Consider the following 21,545-nt stretch of genomic DNA (forward strand, 5'->3'; position numbering starts at 1 on the left):
GCAACTACAGGGCCGATGACATTGGTCCTGGCAATTGGTATTAAATGCAGTGGGCTGGCACAGCAATCAAAAGGACTGCTTCGCACCCTCCTTGTTATTCCTAGAGCTTTGATTTTTGTTTTTGTTGGCGTTGTTGTTTCCAAAACCCCTAGGCCGCTGATAGGGCCTATTTTGTCTTCTGAAATCCCTCTTGTCTTGGAATCGATATGACCTTTGCTTATTGTAGCTGAATGTACGAGGGCCAGCTGCCGTGGTTGGTACCATAAAGGTCTTGGCCGTAAACCTCGACTTTTTTAATGTCTCCATGGTCGCATCTGTGCTTTCATGGAAGAGTCCCTTTCCATCAAAGGCCAGATTTTCTACTCTGTCCTTCATATCCAGCTGGAGAGAAGTTGCGCGCAGCCAAGCATGACGCCTCATTGTGACAGCAGTCACCATGGCCCTTGACTCTGTCTCCGCCAAATGTTTAAACGTACTTAGCTGTTGCTTCGTCACAGATGTTGTTTTCTCAAATACTTCATGGAGCTTTATTTGCAGCTGCTCTGGAGACATTGAAGTAGAATCATGAAGTAAGTTGTCCCACATCAGATGGGTGTACCGAGCCATACAGGCTGCATAATTAGCAATCCTGATAGCCAGGCTCGATGTGGCATATATTCTCCTCCCTAAAACATCTATTTTTCTCCCTTCCTTGTCTGCTGGCGTTGTATGGCGGCGGCTGCCCTTTGATGTTGATGCACAATCCACCACCATAGAGTTTGGGTCCGGATGGTGTATCAGGTATTTCTCCTCTCCTTCATGGACCCTATATAAGTTCTCGATACGTTTAGACGTAGGATTTGCTGTCTGGACACTGTCCCAAGCTGTCTTAGCTGCCTTTGCGATGGCAGGGATTATTGGTAGGGAGACTGGGTGAGACGACTTGGATTGGAACATCATGTTGTACACCGGGTCAGTAGACTCTGTTTCGGGGAGTTGCAGGTCCAAACCCAATGCTTCAGCCATTTCTCTAATCAGGGAATGGTACGCCTTGAGTTCCTCTGTAGGGGATCTTGAAAGACGTGGTGGGACCTCAGAAGAAGGCTCCACTTGTCGACTGCCTTGATCAGAATCTGAGTATTCTGATTCCAAGTCCTGGTGTGTTGAAGCAGGAGACGAACCCCTGGACGATGGGCTTGGCGGGGGTGGGGTGCTTTTTCTTTTGCGTTTTCCAGCAGGTTTCTCTTGCAAAGGTAGCGTAGCCTGGGGTTGTGTTTCTAAAGGTGCAGCTGCTCTCTCTATAGGCTGTTGCGGCTGCATAGCCTTCCATCTCAGGTAGTCTGCGTAATCGTGTGGCAAGGAATGTCTAAAACCACAAGTGTGTGCGGGCTGCGTGGCAGGGTTGCGTATGCTCCCATCAGCTATACCCGCCAATGGCTGCACCACCGCCAGTGGTGATTGGAGTAAGCTCTCAGCTGCTGCCCTAGGAGAAAGAGATGGGGTCTTAGGTGGCAGGAGCCCTTCATTCTCTTCCTCTCCATCATCCTCTCTATCCAACCCCCCACTCAGGAAACCATGAAAAGTGGATTCCGCTGGGGTATTTGGGCCAGACTCCATCAAACTTCTAAGGGCAGAAGTCGCACTACGGTCTGAACGCTGGCCACTCAATTGCTGCGGTGTTGATGGCGATTGTTGTGGGGTACGAGCAGGTGACAGGGAACGGTGTCTTTGAAACTGAGAATGCTCTCTCGGTATCGAGGTAAGTTTCGATGTCGAGGATTCACGGCTCTTTACTGCTTTCGACGTCGAGGACTTCGATTTCGACGACTTCGATGTCGACGACTTCGATGCCGACATTGATGCCGAGGACTTCGATGTCGAGGGATCAATTACCCGCTCTCTGCTCGATGTCGAGGGCTTCGGCACCGATGATCTCGATGTCGAAGGAGGGGTCGATGCTGACAGACCTCTCCTGCTCCCCTCTGCTGGGCTAGATGTACGAGGTTCCGCACTCCACTCAATTTCCGAGCCCTGCGCCGATGAAGGCGATGGGGTCGTATGTTTGCGATTCTCTCCCGCCCCAGTCTCTGGCGCGTCTTGCCGGCACCTCTTCTCACGGCGTCTTTGGTCACTAGAGGAGACCTCCAATGGCCTCTTAAAAGCAGGATCAGTGGACACGGTTTTAGACTGCATAGAAGCAGCTCCGTGTCCCTCCGCACCTAATGCCGCTTTCGATGTCGAAGGCGCTTCTGGGCGAGGGGTAGAAGGGCGCAGCGCGTCCTCATATAACGCCGCCCTCAGACGCAGTGCCCGGTTCGTCCTGGTTTGTTTAGAGAAGGCACAACAGATCTTACAGGCAGCCGTATTGTGTTCTTCTCCCAGGCATATGAGGCAGAGGTCGTGGTGATCAGTGGAGGGTAATTTAGCCCTACACTTCTCGCAACGCTTAAAGGTAGTCTTCGTTTCCATTTTCCGTTTCCAGTCCGGTTCATACACAAAATATCCGTCCAATCTTTCGTCAAAGTTATACCGCTAAGAAGTTATCACATCCAAAGTACAGTCCAGAGTCAAAATTACCAGAAAAAACAGTCCTAAAGTATGCCTAAGCACTAGTAAACACAATAGTTTCTGCTACCGAGGAGCCCAAACGAGGTCTGAACGCTGTGGCGGTCAAACAGAAACTAACGGAAAACGCCCAACCGCTCTATATAGATAGCAGGCAGCAGCACGTGCAAGTGGGCGGTTGGGCGTCGCGAGGAGCTACCTAGTCGGCCCGAGAGGTGCCTGCGCAGGCGCAGAACCCATTTACTTATGGGCTCAACGGATCACGATCCAGATCATGAAGGTTTCTTTGCCCTGCTCTGTCATTTAAAGAATCCCCAAGTGGATGTAAATGGTATTTAATTTATTTATTATCTGGGATGAAGTATCAGCAGCAACTGGGAATAGATACATATTAGATTTGATTGTGGCTGACAGAGGTTGCTTCTGTGTATATACGTGTTTCTGATGCGTGGACACACATATATATAATTTTTAAAAATGAACCAGACCATTGGCCTTTCTATATTAGGCCCAGCCCAAGGCCAGCCGGAACCTGAGGCAGCTGGTCAGGCTGCCCCTATCCGTCCATCCTCAATTCCCCTCAAAAGCCCAGCCAATCTTTTTCTCTCTCCTTAGCATGGAAAGTGCACTACGGAGCAATTCCCAGTGCTGCTCACACTCTCCTTGGCCTCCTTCCCAGCGTCTAATTTCTCCACTTTGCCTGTCTGCAGGGGGCGGGGAATGGAGCATCAGGAAATGTGAGCGGAAGAAGATGACAAATATTTTATATACCGCTTTTCAACAAAAGTTCCCAAAGCAGTTTTTCATAGAAACAAACAAACAAAAAACCCCAAAAAAATGGCCCCCTGTCCCCAAAGAGCTCCCGATCTAAAAAAAGAAACATAAGATAGACAACAGCAACAACAGCCACTGGAGGGAAGCTGTGCTGGGGATGGACAGGAACAGTTGCTCTCCCGCTGCTCAATAAAGAGAATCACCACTTTAAAGGGGTACCATTCTGTTCAGTTAGCAGGGGAGTTTACTCGTTACTCTGTTCCTCGTCCCCTTATCTCCCTGAAGGCAATAAGGGAGATATTGCCTTCCTGAAGAGGAAATATGTCACTGATGTGGGAAGTTTTGCCCTCTTGTGCAACAACACAAATGAATAAGTATAGAAGGACTGGGGCACTGCGTGCCTCAGTCCTGTCCCACAGTCTTTCAACGTACTCTGTTTGTCAGGATGTCAGACGCTGTTTTCTGGAATATCAACTTCCTGCTATTCTCTCACTGTTTTAGCACTTTAAATCTGAAATTGAAGGTCAATTCTGAGTTTCTGATGCTAGCACGAGCCAAAATTAGCCAATGTTTCATGAATCTTGATTGCTGACCTCTCTAATCCCACATGTATGTCCCTACAACTTATAAAACTAGGGCTGCAAAACTGTGCCCATGTACTAGGAGTATGCCTCATTTAACACAGCACAGTGGGATTTGTAAGCATGCATAGGACTGAGATGTTAAAGGCTGGGTACAGATGGCAGCTTTTCAATGACAGAGCTGTCAACGTCAATGGTACACATGTTCATTTTTTCTGTCCTACTACGGACTTCAGCCAAACAGATATTTTCAGTTTTATAATGTTTCCATTTCCTGCAAAACCTATTTGACAAGGGACTCTCTGAAAAACACTACCATCTCTACACAGTCAAAGTTTGTCATTTATGTGAATCTCTAGTCTATCAAGCTCCCCAGTACATTGTGGAAAGCTCTGTAGAATCCCATGAAAAAGAAGAGGAGGAAGAGGAAGAAGAAAACTAAAAGAGCAAAACTCACTCACCAAGAACCAGATTCCAAACTGGCTCAAAAGGCGCTGGTCATGCTTGTCATCATCTTTGTTATCAAAATCCGTGTTATCCAAAGAATGATGTGAAGAAGAGAGGCCCAATTGCCTCCTGCGGTTGAGTTCATATTCCCTTTGCTCAGCATGGAACTCAGCCTCTTTCAATAAGCTAGAAAATGCAAACATCATTAAGAGCCCTTAATCCATGCCCTTAAACCAATGTCCAATAGAGGGCTGTATACAAGAGCTACCATTTATATTGATATTCCTTGCTCCTTGCTGTTTATAAATGAGTGCAAACTGTACAAACCCACTTGTTGTGTTACTACCCATGAATTGCTTTGTGAAGAAAGCTACTTAATGGTTATATTTAAGAACTGTGAATTGCGCTGTATCCAGGTCACTCTTTACGTCTTGCTGGTCATTCCAACCGTCAAACCCAAGAGTGAAACTGACCTTCGAGATGGTCAGAAACATCAATTGATGCAGAATGCAACTACCCAATTGCATTGGTTGTAAGTGAGCATAACTATTTTACACCTATTCTGAAACAACTGCGCCCCTTATCAGTTCCTTTTCTGGCCCAATTCAAGATGTTAGTTTAACTTACAAACCCATTAGTGCCCTGATCCTGATTATCGGAGGGAGATTTGTTTCTCATGTCAATCTCCCCAAGTTTTGAGATCAGTCAATGAGGTCCCGCTGAAAGTGCCATGTCATGTGGATGCTAGATTAGCTTTCACAGAAGCAGGCCCTTCTCTGTAGAGATCCTGAAACTCTGGAATGCCTCCCTAGCAGTGTTCTCTCTCATTTTTTTCACCTGTGTGCGGAATGAGTTTGGTTCTGGGTGGCAGTATCAAGGCAGTGTGTGTGCACATGCATTCAAAGTGGGCCTCCCTGATTCAACCTGAGCGGAAACTAAAATTAATTGAGCCACCATCAAAAAACAAGGAGTGCGTGCACACATGCACACCTTAGAGCAGGCCTGCTCAACTTAGGCCCCCCAGCTGTTTTTGGACTACAACTCCCATAAGCCCCAGCCACAGGGGCTAATAGCCAGGATTATGGGAGTTGTAGGCCAACATCTGCAGGAGGGCCGAAGTTGAGCCTTAGAGGGAACACTGCTTCCCAGGATATACATTTATTCTCACTACTGTCATTTTTCCAGAAGCAGGTGAAGATATTTCTATTTGCCATGCCTTTGGGAACTCAGCTATTTTAAAATGTTTTCTGCTGTTGTGCTGTCTTGGTTTGTTTGTTTGTTTGTTTGTTTGTTCCTTTGCTCTTTTTATTTGATTTGCAAAATTTCTATTTTTATTATTTTGTTATATGTTATAAAGAGTCGTACAAGAGAGAAATTAAAGTGATGATCATAATCCCCTGCTAACTTGGCAAAGAGGCACCTTTATCACATGGCGATTCTCTTTATTTAGCAGGCGGGGAGTAACTGGCCCTATCCACCCCCAGCACAGTACCTCCAGTGACTGTTGCTGGTATCTACCTTGTGTATTAATTTATTTTTTAGATTGCGAACCTTTTTGGGACAGGGATCCATCTTAATTATTTATTATTTCTCTGTGTAAACTGCTTTGGAAACTTTTGTTGAAAAGCAGTATATAAATATTTGTTGTTGCTGCTGTTGCTGCTGATCCTTGCTTAGGTGACCAAGCATGAGATCTGACTGAAGTGAATTTCTGTAGGTAATTTTTTTTATGGCAGTTTGAAACAGAATATTTTATTTATATAAAATATTTATATACCACTTTTCAACTATAGTGGTTGTCAAAGCTATTAATATTAATAATAATAATAATAATGGCCAACACTTACCGACTAACAAATCACTGGTACAGCAACAGGAGAGGGGCAATTTTCATCAATCTACTTATTACTCAGCTAAAATCACAGTTTTTTACTCTATGTCCGTAATGTGATTTCCATGCATATGTGGACCAAGGGGTCAGGGAGAGCACTGAATTTGGCCCTGTGCATCCATTTGTCTGGTGTAGGTTACCTGATGACAGCTTCCACAGTACAAACAAGCTCTTCAGCCCCACACTCTCGAGTATTGATAGGGGGAGGTGATGTTTGGTAAAGATGCGTCTCGGCTGTTGCCCCAACTTCACTACTGTGATGGTTCGAGTGGCATCGTTTGCAGTAGCGCACTGGCCTGTTCCCATGGCGACCACAGCAGCCAGCAGAAAAACATGTGACTACAGCCCTCCTCACATGCGAGCTACAGTTCTGGAAACAAATATATGTAATTAAGCCACTGGGGGAGCCTGAAAGCAAGACTCAGGAAAAAGCTAACTTTCAAAGAATTAAAAATTCATTCATTCATTCGGAATCTGCTGCAATGCAGATGCTACAGGTTCAGATCTGGGCCTACATGATGCTGAGTAATTACTCCTCAGTTCAGCCAAGGATCAACAATTAAAAGCCAAAGTTCTGTATTTGTGTGCATGCTGCTCCTTTTGTTTGGCCTCTCTATATGACAAAAGAACAGGGCTGTGGAACAAAATGGATCTTGTTCCAGAAAATTTGAATCTTCTGCTCTGCCCCTGTCCCTTACCCCCACACCTTTATCCCATGCCTAAATGCCACCTTGTTTGTCCTTTAAGAAGAGGGAGATACCACAACAGAACAGTCACTATCTCTCAGCCTAACTTACCTCTCTCAAGGTTGTTGAGGGGGAAAATGGACAGGGGAAGAACGATAAATGCTACCCTGAGCTCATCGGAACAGGCTCTCTCAAACCTGGGTCCAATGTTCCCTCTAGTTTTTTTTCATCTGTGAGCAGAATGAGTTTTGTTCTGGGGGCGGGGTATCAAGGTAGTGGGTGCACATGTAGATTCAGAATGGGGCCTTCCTGATTCAATCTGAGCGGGATCTAAAATCAACTGAGCAAACATCAAAAAAACTTGTGTGCACTTGCACATTTGCATACCATAGAGGGAATACTGCCTGGGTCCCCAGATGTTGTTGGTCTACAACGGCCATTATGGCTGGGGATGGTGGGAGCTGTAGTCCAGTAACATCTGGGGACCCAAGTCTGAGAACCCCTGCATTAAAAGAATGGCAGTATAAAAATAAATAAATAGTAATAAAGACTCCTATTGGAGCAAATTTAAGCAGATTGTTCTTCTTCAAGGGATATCTACTATAAATACAACTTTATAAGCATACTAGTAATTTTAAGCCCGTTATAATAACGGGTGCTAGGTGTTGTTTTTTTAATTTATTCCTTCTTCCTTTCTCTTGCCCTTTTTTGGGGGGGATGCTTTCAATTTGCCAACAGCCATTTTTAGAACATAGAGATTAAGCCGTGCCATATTTCACACTAAAATCCATTTTGATAAAATACTGCTTACCTATCGCAGTTTTCTTGTCAGATCAAGATTGGCAGACAGAACACCTAACCCCAACTGTTGCATATTAAGAAATATTTATTAAGCAGACAGATAGATTCATAATACTGGGGCAGCGATGTTCTGTGAAAAGCAACAGTACTTTCCTCCGAGTAAACTTGCACAAACTGCAAACTTAAAAAGAGGAAGTGCTACACTCGGTTGGAGAACGTACCTGCATTATTAAAGTGCTGCAAATAAAATCCGCTTATTAACATGCCACATTCTGCGGTGATTGTTGTTTTAAATGATCAATATTGAGACGGCAACTTCTGTGTTGAGCAACCGCCCGCCCTCCCAGCTGCCGAGACCTCTTCTGCCCGGGACCATGTAGAGAAGGAGAGAGGAGCTCACATGCAGAGCTCCTCACTCCTTAAAGCCTCTTCACGTACTGCCGCTTTGGCCGAAAAGGACGCCTATTGCGTTCTTTTCGGCCAAAGCGCCAATACAGGAAGAGACTTTAAGGAGTGAGGAGCTCTGAGTGAGCTCCCCTCCAGTCCTCTCGGCCGCCGCCAGTGGGGCCAGGCTTCTCGGCAGCGGCGGCCGCCAGCGGGGCCAGTGTTCTTGGCGGCGGCTCGGCCTCCGCCAGCGGGGCCAGGCTTCTCAGCGGCGGCTCGGGCGTCACCAGCGGGGCCAGGCTTCTCGGCCTCCGCCAGTGGGGCCAGGCTTCTCGGCGGCGGCTCAGCTGTCGCCAGCGGGGCCAGGCTTCTCAGCCACCGCCAGCGGGGCCAGTCCTCTCGGCCGCCGCCAGCGGGGCCAGTCTTCTCGGCGGCGGCCACCGCCAGCGGGGCCAGGCTTCTCGGCCACCGCCAGCGGGGCCAGTCCTCTCGGCCGCCGCCAGCGGGGCCAGTCTTCTCGGCGGCGGCCACCGCCAGCGGGGCCAGGCTTCTCGGCCACCGCCAGCGGGGCCAGTCCTCTCGGCCGCCGCCAGCGGGGCCAGTCTTCTCGGCGGCGGCCACCGCCAGCGGGGCCAGGCTTCTCGGCCACCACCAGCGGGGCCAGTCCTCTCGGCCGCCGCCAGCGGGGCCAGTCTTTTCGGCCACCGCCAGTGGGGCCAGTCTTCTCGGCGCGGCGGTGGCCGCCGCCAGTGAGGCCAGTCCTTCCTGCCGCCGCCGCTGCCTCTCCCTGCTCAGATACAACATGGCCACCCGTGTCTGGGCAGCCGTATCTTTTTGGCAGTTCTGCGCACGTGCTCCGCGCATGCGCAGAACTGCCCAAAAAGACACGGGCAGCACGGCCGCACACCTAACCATTTTATGGTATAGGATTGGAGAGCGGCGGGGGGGGGGGATTCCCCCGGCACATGAAGTTTTGCTGGGCCTTCAATTATCCTTGTAATCGCCATTCGTTTCAACATGTGATAAAGTAAACTTTTGTGGATATCCCTTTTGCTGAATTGTGTAAGGTGAAATTGACAGCAACAGAAGAGCACTTCAAATTATATGTCGAATATCAACACCCAACAACCAGAAGCACAATGTCCACATGTTTCAGCAACATTCAACAATTTCTGCTGCTAAAGAACCGTAATTTCAACAGATACAGTGAAAGAGACAATGGGAAATTTTGCAGAGCACATGACAATGAGATGAAGCTACAGACAAAAATGCTGAGAGATGCCCCGCCATACATATGGAAGAGTCTTACCTTCTTTTGACATATGGCAGAAATTTCAGCTGTAAGGGGAAGGTAAACGGAACAGCAAAACTGTTAAGATCACTCCTCTACCGTAGGTGGTATATTGGATGGGATGAACTGGGACTGTTAAAAAGTACTAGAGAAAATGTACTTTACTGGGATGGGGGTGATGGTATCTGAATGCTGGATCTTACTCAGCATGATATAATAAAGGTTTCATCCTGTGCTAAAAACAAAGACAAGCCATACTGAGTCTTTGTAAAATGAGGCATGTCTTGTAGTTAAAAACATGCCAACCATTCCCATTTGCAGAGGAATGGTGAAAGACACAGGAGTGGCCAACATCAGGAGCAGCAACAGTTTGCTCTCTATCCAGGTTCAGAGGCCAACACCAAATAAGTCTTTAGAGGAATATGGGGAAAGGTATATCCAGGAGATAACAGCAGACATACAGGACTGGAAGACTTGAAAGAGAGTGAAGAACTTCAGGAATAATAATGCCACATTTTGTTTTGAGGCAGAATCCAGAAATGAATTGGCCGGCCCACCTGTGGTGGAACTCCTCTGGCCTTGGTGTTTACCAGAATCTAGTCAGGTTTCACTACAAGAAACACATAGATGGAATACTAGCTTAACTCCAGGGGTGAACCAAGACTTTTGGGAGCCTGAGGTGGGGGCACTTAGGTCAGCACAAAGGGAACGTTCACTTTGGCTTGCTGGATTTGAAAAGGAGGAGGGGTAAAGTAAGAGATGGGAAAATGGAGGAGAAGAGAGTGGCAGACCAGAGCAGGGGTTCCTAAACTGTGGTCCTCCAGATCTTGCTGAATTACAACTCCCATCATCCCCAGCCACATGAAATTGTGCCTGGGGAAGATGGGAGTTGTATTTCAAGAACATCTGGAGGACCACAGGTTGGGAACCCCTGGACTAGAGCAGGGATTCTGAACATTGGGTCCCCAGATGTCCCATAATAACCAGCCCCAGTGGCCTTTGGTTGGAGATTATGGGACCTGAAGTCCAATATGATCTGGGGACCCAACGTTGGGAACCTCTGGGCTAGGGTGTTTCCCCTCTCCTCCCTAACCCTCTCCTCAATAATTCCATTCCCATGCTATCTCTTCTTCCTTTGCAAATTAAGCATGTGGGCGGGCAGGGGGCAGGCTCAGAGCGGCTCTTCACATTGGAGGAGGCAGGTGAAGCAGCAGCAGGACAGTTTCAGTGGCAGAAAGAGCAGAGGGCAGCAGCAGCCACCACCTCCCAATATTCTGCTGCCTGAAGCAACTACCTCAGTTTGCCTTATTACAAGGCCTAGCCCTGCCTAACTCAACAATGAAATCAAAAACCCCCTCAAGAGTAAGGATAATAGTGCCTCAAAAGGGGAGGTGAGAGAGCGACACCCCCTCTATCACACAAGCTGGAACCACCTGCAGTTTGGCTCTTCCCCTCTCAGAACAATATCTATCTATCTATCTATCTATCTATCTATCTATCTATCTATCTATCTATCTATCTATCTATCTATCACCACCTAGAGAATGGGAAGGGCACCTAATTTCCCGCCCGCAATAATAAGGGTTTAATGCGGTGGCCATTAGACATGAATGTTCCATATATCTCCTGTCCTTTTGTATCATTGTAAACCATTATTTTATATTGTGAACTACTGAGTGTATTACAGAAAGGTAGTTTGTAAATACAGTGAATACAAAAGATAAACATTTATTAACACATACAGTATGAAAACAGAACTGGCAACACAACCAATGACATTATATGAGTTTGTTAAAACTCAGTGTTTAACAGCACAGTTAAACATGTTGCTTCCCAGAAGTAACCACAAACATGTTCAGACTGTATTCACTGAAAGAGTTTTAATTCTCAGTTCTAACTCTCCTGATTACATTGGAAGCTTTTAGGAACCAGAGCTTGCTTGGCAATATTAAGAAAATACATGCAGTAAAAATCCTTCAAAGCCTCTGGAAAGGTTTTAGTACCAAAATGGCATCTCTAAACAAGGTGAACAAAATAAACCATGCCCTGAACCCAAGGTCTAAAGTAGCGTTCAGACTGCAGTTTATTTCAAGCACTTTCATTTGAATAAGCCAGGATCATTCAGATTGGTCATCACAACTGCTCCTGACGCATTTCTAACCACAATCAGAGGCAGAATTCTTCCAAATCATGCATGGACGGGGAGTGGGGAATCGCACACAAAGCCAAAGTTTAATCTTGGCTCTGCATGACATTTCAACCGATCCTTTGTCTTAAATGGCTTAAAGTTTTGGGCTAGTTCAGACCAGTGCTCCCTCTAACAGGGAATCCCAGATGTCATTGACTACAACTCCCATAATTCCCAGCCAACGCCAACACAGCTGGGGGTGCTGGGAGTTGTAGTCAACAACATCTGGAATTCCCTGTTAGAGGAATGTTGGTTCAGACGTCATGCAGAACCTCAGTTAGCTCTGGGGGCTATCTGAAGTGACATCCAGGCTCTGCATGACATCCTTGGGCTTCAGAAATGCGTGCTTCCCCCTCCCAACCCCACTGAGTGTCTATTTCCTATTTAGGTTTAAATAAGCAGAGATTGGTTGTGTCCTCCAAACCGAAGCGTCTCGGCTCATCCCAACCTAATTACTTCAGATAATCCGAGATCGGTAACTCACTTCAGTCCTTGGGTACATTGCTCAGGTTATCTGAAGCAAGTAGGTTAGAACAAGCCAAGATTGGTTACTTTGGAAGAGATGACCAATCTTCAAAGGTTTAAACCTATACAGGAGGAAGATGCTCACACAGGAATGGGAGGGGGAAAGCGTGCACTCCCAAAGCCTCTAGACAACATGCAGAAACCAACTTTATCCGAGATTTCGTGTGATGTCTGAAGCAGCCCATTGTATCGTTTGGCCCTAAATCACTCTATATTCAAAGGCCTGGCAGAAACACAACCTCTGTAGATGGATACTTCGGACACACTGGAGACTTCAATTTTTTAATTTGTGTATTTCGAATAGCACAAAATAGCAGTTCTCTTGCAGCAGTCTAATGCACTCTGAAACACAGTTTGGGGACAACTGCTGTAGGGGGTTGGGTTGAATGACCTTTGAGCACCCTTATAATCCCACAATTCTATGATTCTATAAACATCCCTATGACCATATAGTCAACATTATCTTCTATCCAACTTTAAATTAAATCTTACCTTGTGGCAAAAGAACATCAATCAACCATTCACTGTGATCCCTTAAAAGGAAAAAAAAGAATCAGAGTAGTCTGTGATGGGTCTGGGAGTTTTTTCTTCCAAATGAAACAGCTGTGTTCTAAATTTACAGAGTGGGATCTTCAGTATGATTATGAAAAGCTCATATATATATATTTATTTTTTAAAAAATTTAAAAAATGGATTGTTTTAATTGCCCTCTTTGTCACATTGCACATTACCATTCTGCTGATGTGGAGCCTGCCACGTCCTAAGTTTTGCAGGTTACGCTGAAAGATCTAATTTAGAAGATGAAGAAATACAGAGCATTCTGACTACCTCTAGATGGCAAAAGATGAAAGCCAAACACAAAAAGAGAATGGAAAGTTCCAGTATCAAACACACCATCCCTGTTTAAAAGCTAGGCCTCCTACCTAGCAAATTTAATTATTTTTGCTGCAGGTTTAAATCAAAGATGACTTCAACATCAAGGTGACTTCTATAAAATTAAATTACTTCTTTCCTGCAAATGGTGTCACTGTTATTTGGAAGCAGTTATAAAGCTAAAACTGAAAATCAGGAGTCAGTCTAAGTTTCACTTCTGAAGCACACACGTAAAGAGGAGAGCCAACGTGGTGTAGTGGTTAGAGTGCTGGACTGGGACCAGGAGATGCAAGTTCAAATCCTCATTCTGTCATGAAATGCCCTGGGAGGTTCTGGGCCAGTCACTTATCTCTCAGTCGAACCTACTACACAGGGTTGTTGTGAGCATGGGTGTAGCTCTAACTGAGCGGATAGGTTCAAAGAACCTGCCCCCCCCCAGCTCCACCCTTCTCTATTTTCTTCATTATCTCCCTCACTCTGAGAGGCCGCCGGGAAGAGGGGTGAACACGGGCCCCCTCTCCCCTAGCTACACCCCTGTTTGTGAGGATAAACATAACCATGTACCCCACCCTGGGCTCCTTGGAAGAAGAGTGGAATATAAATGTAAGAATAAACAAACAAACTGCAGGGATGCAACTGGGACTTGTATGCAACTCCCCCAATCCTTCTACATGTGCTGTGTTGCACAAGTGGGTGAAATGTCCCCACTCTGCCTGCAATCCAGATGCAATCTGGAAAATAAGAAATATGTTGCTGACTCTCAGTGAAACCTTTCCTCTCTTCCAGTTTGCTTCCGGAGCACAGGGAGCGTAAGGATGTTCCGCACACTTGGACAGCAGCGGTTGTATAGAAAGACGGCAGGGGGCGGGTTGCACATAAGCTCTAGTCACATCCCCAGAGTCCCTCTTTACCCACACACTTCAGGAGTCAGATGCCAACCACTGAACCTGCATTCATTTCCCCTAAATCCTAGATGAACCCCTGTCAATTGCTGGATTCTGAAACTAAATTAAGTCAAAACTGGAGTAAAAACTGAAGCCGTGATGCATTTTAGAATATGTAGATCCCACCTACGGCAAGCCTGGGTGGAAGTGATACTGCTAGTTATTATATAATCAAAAATGTTCCCTTCTAAATATCTTGTGCAGGAAAATAAGAGTGTCACCATAATAAGATAACTCATTGCTTGCCTTTAATGGCTGATAAGTGAAAAGGAAAAATATTGTCTTCTGCTAAAGCTTAAATGTTACACCCTAGTCCTGTAGAACCAGTGTTGGGCAGTGGCTTGAAGTGTAAAGTTTTTATGTGGGAGTCACAAGTTCAAATCCACACACAGTCTTGAAACACATCGAGGCGATTCTCACGGCCTCTGGAAAGCGGGCTAAGGGAGCCCAGCCAGCTTCCCAGCAGTTGTGTGCTGCAATGGAAGCCACACAGCTCCTGGAAGCAAACCCCTCTAAATACTCCCCCCCACCATTAAACGAGGTGAGTGGAGCAAGCACTCACTAACCCCATTTCCTTGATCATGAGTCACCACAGCGCGGCTCCGTGCCACAACAACTCATGAGGAGACACCCAACCGAGAGGCTTAAACAAGCCTCCCGGCACAGGGGTCTCCCCAGAATACCCCACTCACTCGCGTGGGGCATGCTGGGACTTCCAGGGGCCAGGGGGCACCTGATCCTCACCGCCCCAACCGGCTCTGTGGCAGAGCCAGTTATCGTGTGGGCAGCCAATCCGGCCGCCCAGGGCTAGAGGCATGATCGTCTGCAGGGAGAGCGGGCCCAAGCCCTCTCTCCCCACCAAACCCTCCTTGGTTCTCTAAACGGCTCGGTTGGAGAGCCTTGCTGACTGGCCTTGGGGAAGTCTCTATTCTCTCCTGATGTACCTCACAGGGTTGTTGTAAGGATAAAATAGGGCAATCTTATCTATGCTACCGTGAGCCCCTTGGGATTTCTGTGTCGCAGAATCTAACTAACTATTCAGTTGCGGGGAGGGGGGGAGCTATTTTTTCCTTAATTAGTTCCATGTATGTACATAACTTTTGGGAGAAATTATTTTTAAATTTAGTATTAGTATGATTGCCTCTCTTGGTCTACCCACCCTGCAATCCTCTGGCTGCATTCTTCACAAAGGTAGAGAGGGGGTGGTTTATCACCCAAAGCCACAGACAAGGAAGGATCTATGCACATCTGAAACACACAGGAAGGACAGAATCAGTTTCTCTTCAAAAGGGTGCCCCAGTCAATGAATCCCCTGCACCTGAAAACTCAAATTGTGGTTAGCAGCTGATCCTCTCCACTGATACAATATCACTTGTGTTTATGGGCTTCGGTCTTCCTCAGGGGTTACAACTTGCTTTCTCAGTGATTGGAAGGGGTAATTAATTACAGTGACCGAGAGGAACTGAAAGTTTGTTTGGAGTATAGCTACTGGTAGGGGTGTGCATGATCCGGCAGATGGCCAGTTTGGTGGCAGGGGGGTTACCTTTAAGCAGGAGGGAGGGTACTCTTACCGCCCCACACCATGTACCCTCTTGTCACCCCAGTCTGATGCTGACCAGGGTGGCAAAAGGGTACGCTGGTGCCCTATGCCAGCGATTTTTGGCACAGTGCCAGCAGGGGGAATGTGGCGGTGGAGAGGGGAAGTACCCTCCCTCCTGTTTAAAGGTAACCTGCCATCACCTCTGAACCAGCTGAACCACCAGACCGGTTCAGAGATCTGGAAAAGGGCCTCTGAACCAGTACGTGCATATCCCTAGCTACCGGCACTGCACTGATTTCAGGGAAAGAAGGCCATGTAATCATGTCTAATGGACCAGCTTTGGTTGGTAAGAATGCATTGAGCTGTGCTGAGCCCTCTGTGGCAGGGGTTCCAAATCATGGGTTCCCAGATGTTGTTGGACTATAACTCATCACCCCAGCCACAGTGGCTTTTGGTACACTTCTTATCAGTGTCTTGCATTTCAGGGGCCTGTACCCAGGTTCACCTCTTAAAAGAACACAGGTATGAGTGTACAAATATCTGAACACAGGTACAACATAATGTCTGAATAGGGCTATCCACATAGGAGGAGCCTGACAGTTAATGAGCTATCTGAGTGTTAAACCTCTTGTGTTTACCACAAGGAGGGAAAACGAAAACTGAGATCAACACAGGATTTACTTCCCATGGGGAGGCTCACTTCGGGCCAGTTCTCACAATCAAAGCAATGTGCATTTACCAGCAAATCCCAGATTGCTGAGCCATGCAGGCTCAAATGGAATATGTTGTGTGAGCGGCAAAAAAACCCTAATCACAGATTCACACTGCAACTGACCAAGATTAATGATCCTGATCTCAGATTAATGATCCTGATTAAATATTGCTTGGTTGCAATGGAAATCAGGAATCAAAAGGGTTTTTGCACTCACTCCACAGGCTCCCTGGGAGCACAGAAAGTGGATATCGCTTTGATTGTGAGGCTCTTTGAATGGCTTCTATCTGAAGTTCAATGTACAGATTAACACTTGTGTAGCAACCCAATTGTATAGTTAAAGGACAGGTAACAATGACCATCCAGTTCATGTGAGCTGTGGCTGGGAACAGGTGAAAAGTAAACAGGCAGGAAAATCCTATATAGGAAAATCAATCTGGGCTACTTTCTCTTAGCCATGCCTGGCTTCTGATGTGGTCTTCTAGAACACAGATTCTCAACATGGGGTCCCCAGATGTCATTGGACTTCAACTCCCATAATCCCAGCCCCAATGCCCTTTGGTTGGGGATTATGGGAGTTGGTCCAACAACATCTGGGGACCCAACATTGAGAATCCCTGCTCTAGAAGGTACATGTATTCCAGTGTGAGCAAGGAAGGGGGAGGAAATATTTCTCTGTGTGCAGAAGTCTTGGGGAGCTTTCAAGATCAAAGGGTGGACTGTGACAAAATTTCCTGGATCATGAGCAATGTCTAACAAACTAAAGACTTGGAATTAGCCCCATTGAGGATGGGGCTGTGGCTCAATGTAAGAGCATCTGCTTTGTACGCAGAAGGTTCCATGTTCAATCTTTGGCATCTTCAAGTAATGCTGGGAAGTCTGAAACCCTGGAGTGCTGCTGCCAGTCTAAACAGACAATACTGGATCAACGGTCTGACTAAGTATAAGGCAGCTTCCTAGGTACTGAAAGAATGAGATCACTATAGGGGTTGCTGTGGATTTTGGGTTACATTTGGTAGTGCTGTGGTAAGGGCTATGGTTTCTAGACAAGAGAACAACCCAAGGCATAGCCTTCCTTTCAGTTTCTAACTCAGAAGGAGGGATAGTCCCACTATTCCTGGGACTGCTGGAACATAATTAGAGTGGTTCTTCAGTGGGCAAATTCTAAGGCGTGCAAAAGTGTTCATTACCTTCACTGCTGGCTTGTTAATGGCATTATGGCATTCAATGTGTTGGCAGTGTATGGGATTCCATGCTGAAAAACAAAACCACCACTGATAAACACACAAATAAATGAAAAGCTAAATGTGGGTTAGATATAGAACTGACCATCAGTATCCATTGTCTGAGTCACAGTGGCAAATATCTGGTCTCAGGCTCCAGTTCTGATCTTAAACATTCAGAATTGTTTTAATCTCTAGTTCTGCTGCTAGCCCAGCTCTGACAAATATGGAGCTGCAGCTTGGCAAGAATATGTCTGCCCTGCATGCTGGATTCAGGTTCAATGCCCAGTAACTCCATTTCAAGACTCTCAGGCAACCGGAAGGAAAGAACTCTGCCCGAGAACCTAGTGAGCCAGTGATGAAAGTGAATGAGATCAGCCATCAGTATAAAACATCTCCTCATATTCTAAATATGGAAATTCTTGTTTTGATTGATTATCCAGAGGTGCAATTCTGCATAATTGTTTTTTTAAAAAAACTGTGGCTGACATCCAGACTAATGCTGTGCTAGTGCTGCTAACACTGTGACGGCAAAATGTGAAGGGGCAATTTTAGTCCATTTCCCCTTCCCACTGAAGCCCACTGTGCCTCCCAAAAAGGTTGCATGATCTTCAGGACATATTATCAGGAGGCACAGTGAGCTTCAAAGGAAAGGGGAAAACCACAAAAATTGCGCCTCCCTCATAGCACCAACGTAGCATTAGAGCACTAGCACTGAAATTAGTCTGGGTGTCAGCTAGTATATTATACGAGGATGATAGTATTCATCACCTGACATCTGCAGCATCAAGTAGTTACTTGCATGAGTAAAAGAGCTGCAACAGAGTAAATATAGACATAATATAAAAATAGAACTCATGGTGGGTCGCTCAGCCATGGTATGTGCCCGGCATCCTTACATGTTATTTATGGTTTATTCATTAAAATATTTATATCCCATCCTTCTGGTACAATACTGCTCAGGGTGGCTCACAGATACAATAAAACAATAAGCTGAGCCCAAAAGCAAGCCAAATGCCAATTCAGTTTTGCACCCTGCCCACCCTGTGCTTCAGGTGGGTTGTGCACTTTTGAAAAAATGTAGAACAGGGCAAATATTGATTGTATTAATTAAAAAAAACAAACCTGAAATACAAAAGTTCTCCAGGGATTTGGAGGAAGTTTATTGATGACATCACTGGCACCAGCCAGTCAGCACTGTCCATAGTCAATGTATACCACAGTGGTTCCCAAACTGGGAGCCTCCAGATGTTGCTGAACTACAGCTCCCATCATCCCCAGCCACTGCAAACTCACAGAGCCATTTTTTTCCCCAGAACTCAAATCTGGAGGTGAAAGGTCCATTTGTATTGAATGCATCTGCCATTGCTCTAAAAATGTACCATATATCTTCACCAACAGATCAAAATCACCCATAGAACTTCTGTGTCACCTCACACCATGCTTTGCAATGATGCCACTTCACAGTCAGCTGTGAGACATCTGGTGCCATCAAGTGATGAGATAAATCAAGAGATCTATCTACATGCATGTGTAAATCAGTCCTAAAGAGAAAATGAGTAAGTGGTACATTGAATCCAAGAAAATATATGTTACTTACCCTTCACTAATCCAAACAAAAATGTTGTCACCTCACTATGAAAATATTCGAGGAGAATTAGCACAGTGGCAGAATGACAGGTTCTGTGACTGACACACTGCAGACCTCAGAAGTTTCATTATAGAATCATAGAATTAGAAGGCGCCCAATGGATCACCTAGTCCAACCCTCTGCCCTAAGAGAGGATCTCCAGTACCTTAATCATCCTGACAAATACGCGACTGCCACCAAAGAAGGAAATTCCACACCTTCCCTTTGCAGCCTCTTCCAATGCTGAACTCCTTTATCATTAAGAAACTGTCACCATCTTTGTTGCTTTTTTAAAAATTCATTATTTGGGCTCATTAACCCAGAACCACACTTCTTTGTATAAGAACTTACGATATAATGCTTTGAGAACATTGTACACAATCATTTGAATATACCATTGCTCCAAAAAACATCCATCCATACAGCATTTTTGATAACTTTCTGCCAGAAATTAGTGACTGACTTCCAGAGTAACACTGCACTGATGTGCCAACATTTTCTATTGCGTGAGGGAGGAGGGGCAATTTTTGAAAATCTCTCCTTCCCTCTACAGTCACCTGTGCTTCTTGAAGCTATGTCCCTGAAGGTCCCCAAACCCTCAGGGACACTGTTTCCCTTCCCTGCAGAGGGAAGGGAAGATCATCAAAAATCACCCCACCCGCCAATTGGATAACAGAAAATGCTAGCATGTTGGTGAAGCATTAGTTTGGATGTCAGCCAGCATCTGGCACTTACATACAGCTTGGTTGTGCCTCATTTACCTGTGTACTGCAATCCTCGATACTCGCTTATTGCCCCGGGAGGTTTTAAGTTGGGCCAGTAATGGAAAAGCATTTGTACTGCAGGTGGTTTTACTTGAGAAGGTCCATATGCTATTACATACAGTAAGTCCTAAGGGAGGAAAAGAGAGAGCGAGAGCAGCATTTTATGTGTTCAGCATTCACAGGCTCAGCTAGGTGTGCACATCAGCACAGAGAAAATGTTTTCAGTGATCTTCTCACTTTTTGCTTTAAACATTGAGTTTAAGCCTTCTCCTTTATGTATTATATTGGGTCTTCCAAGCCAGACGACTGACCTTAATTCTAGACATAAAGCTGCCTTAATAGCTGGATATCTAGAGCTGCCTTAATATCTAAACGGCTAGTTTCACGGAAATAGAAATTGAAAATTACTCCCTCCCAGCTCTGAGGACTGGCATATGGACCTAGAGGCTTTGGCAGCTAATAAGAAAATTTACTTCCAGAAATCTGAAAGTATCTCGAAATACTTTCTAGACTTTTTCTGGTAACTGAAAAGTTATTAATTCTTCTTGTCTTTCACTTGTCTGTATAGAGCTAGCATGGTGTAGTGGTTAGAGTACTGGACTAGGAACGGGGAGACCCGAGTTCAAATTCCCATTCAGCCATGATACTTGCTGGGTGACTCTGGGCCAGTCACTTCTTTCTCAGCCTAACCTACTTCACAGGGTTGTTATGAGGAGAAACCTAAGTATGCTCTGGGCTCTGGGCTCCTTGGAGGAAGAGTGGATATAAAATGTAAAAATAATAATAATAGATAACTTTCAACCAGTGTGTTATTTATTTTATTTATGTATCCAATATATGTGGTTTATTCTATCCCTTCCTTCCTTTTCTTTCTTTCCTTCTCCTTCCCCCTGGCCCCACCCTTCTCTTTCTTTACTTACATACTTTCCAGAACTACTGAAACAGCAATATGACATGGGGGAGGTTATATTCGGAATTTGAAATAGGGAACATGTTAAGTGAAAACAAGATAATTACATCCATTGTTTGTTCATCACATTTATTGCAATAAAATGTAAATAACACATAAAGTTTGCACTTCTGAAGGCTTTGACAAATGTGGCCTCAGAAAATCTTATTCCACTGATAGCCAGTGGGCTGGTTAGAACAACCCTGATGGATCAGGCCCAAGGACCATCTAGTCCAGCATCCTGTTTCACACAGTGGCCCACCAGATGCCGCTGGAAGCCACAGGCAGGAGTTGAGGGCATGCCCTCTCTCCTGCTGTTACTCTGCTGCAACTGGTACTCAGAGGCATTCTGCCTCTGAGGCTGCAGGTGGCCTATAGCCCTCAGATTAGTAGCTATTGATAGGCCTATCCTCCATGAAGTTATTCAAACCCCTCTTAAAGCCATCCAGGTTCTTGGCTGACACCACATCTTGTGGCAGAGAATTCCACAAGTTGATCATGCGTTGTATGAAAAAGTACTTCCGTTTGATGGTACTAAATTTCCTGGCAATCAATTTCATGGGATGACCCCTGGTCCTAGTGTTATGTGAGAGGGAGAAGAATTTCTCTCTACCCACCTTCTCCACTCTATGCATGATTTTATAGACCTCTATCATGTCTCCGCACAGTCGTCTTTTTTCTAAACTAAAAAGCCCCAGGTGTTGTAGTCTTGCCTCATAAGAAAGGTGCTCTAGGCCCCTGATCATCTTGGTTGCCCTCTTCTGTACCTTTTCCAGTTCTACAATGTCCTTTTTTAGA

General features: G+C 45.7%; 1 protein-coding gene across 7 annotated transcripts in view; it reads right to left on the bottom strand.

Annotated features, from left to right (window-relative positions):
* The window catches only part of UNC79 (unc-79 homolog, NALCN channel complex subunit), a 204,072-nt gene that overhangs the window by 140,865 nt on the left and 41,662 nt on the right, over nucleotides 1–21,545 (bottom strand). For 6 of the 7 annotated variants that reach the window (XM_053245847.1, XM_053245854.1, XM_053245821.1 and 3 more), the window contains exons 7-13: nucleotides 19,796–19,925; nucleotides 17,372–17,436; nucleotides 15,089–15,177; nucleotides 12,605–12,645; nucleotides 9,418–9,446; nucleotides 6,378–6,607; nucleotides 4,361–4,532 (exon numbers count right to left, since the gene is read on the bottom strand). In XM_053245847.1, coding sequence (XP_053101822.1) covers nucleotides 4,361–4,532; nucleotides 6,378–6,607; nucleotides 9,418–9,446; nucleotides 12,605–12,645; nucleotides 15,089–15,177; nucleotides 17,372–17,436; nucleotides 19,796–19,925 — 756 coding nt within the window. Of the gene's footprint in view, nucleotides 1–4,360; nucleotides 4,533–6,377; nucleotides 6,608–7,945; nucleotides 8,146–9,417; nucleotides 9,447–12,604; nucleotides 12,646–15,088; nucleotides 15,178–17,371; nucleotides 17,437–19,795; nucleotides 19,926–21,545 lie in introns of those variants that run through there. The other variant, XM_053245861.1, reaches the window with a different exon arrangement.

Source organism: Hemicordylus capensis, chromosome 1, assembly GCF_027244095.1.
Source record: "Hemicordylus capensis ecotype Gifberg chromosome 1, rHemCap1.1.pri, whole genome shotgun sequence".
NCBI lineage: Eukaryota > Metazoa > Chordata > Lepidosauria > Squamata > Cordylidae > Hemicordylus > Hemicordylus capensis.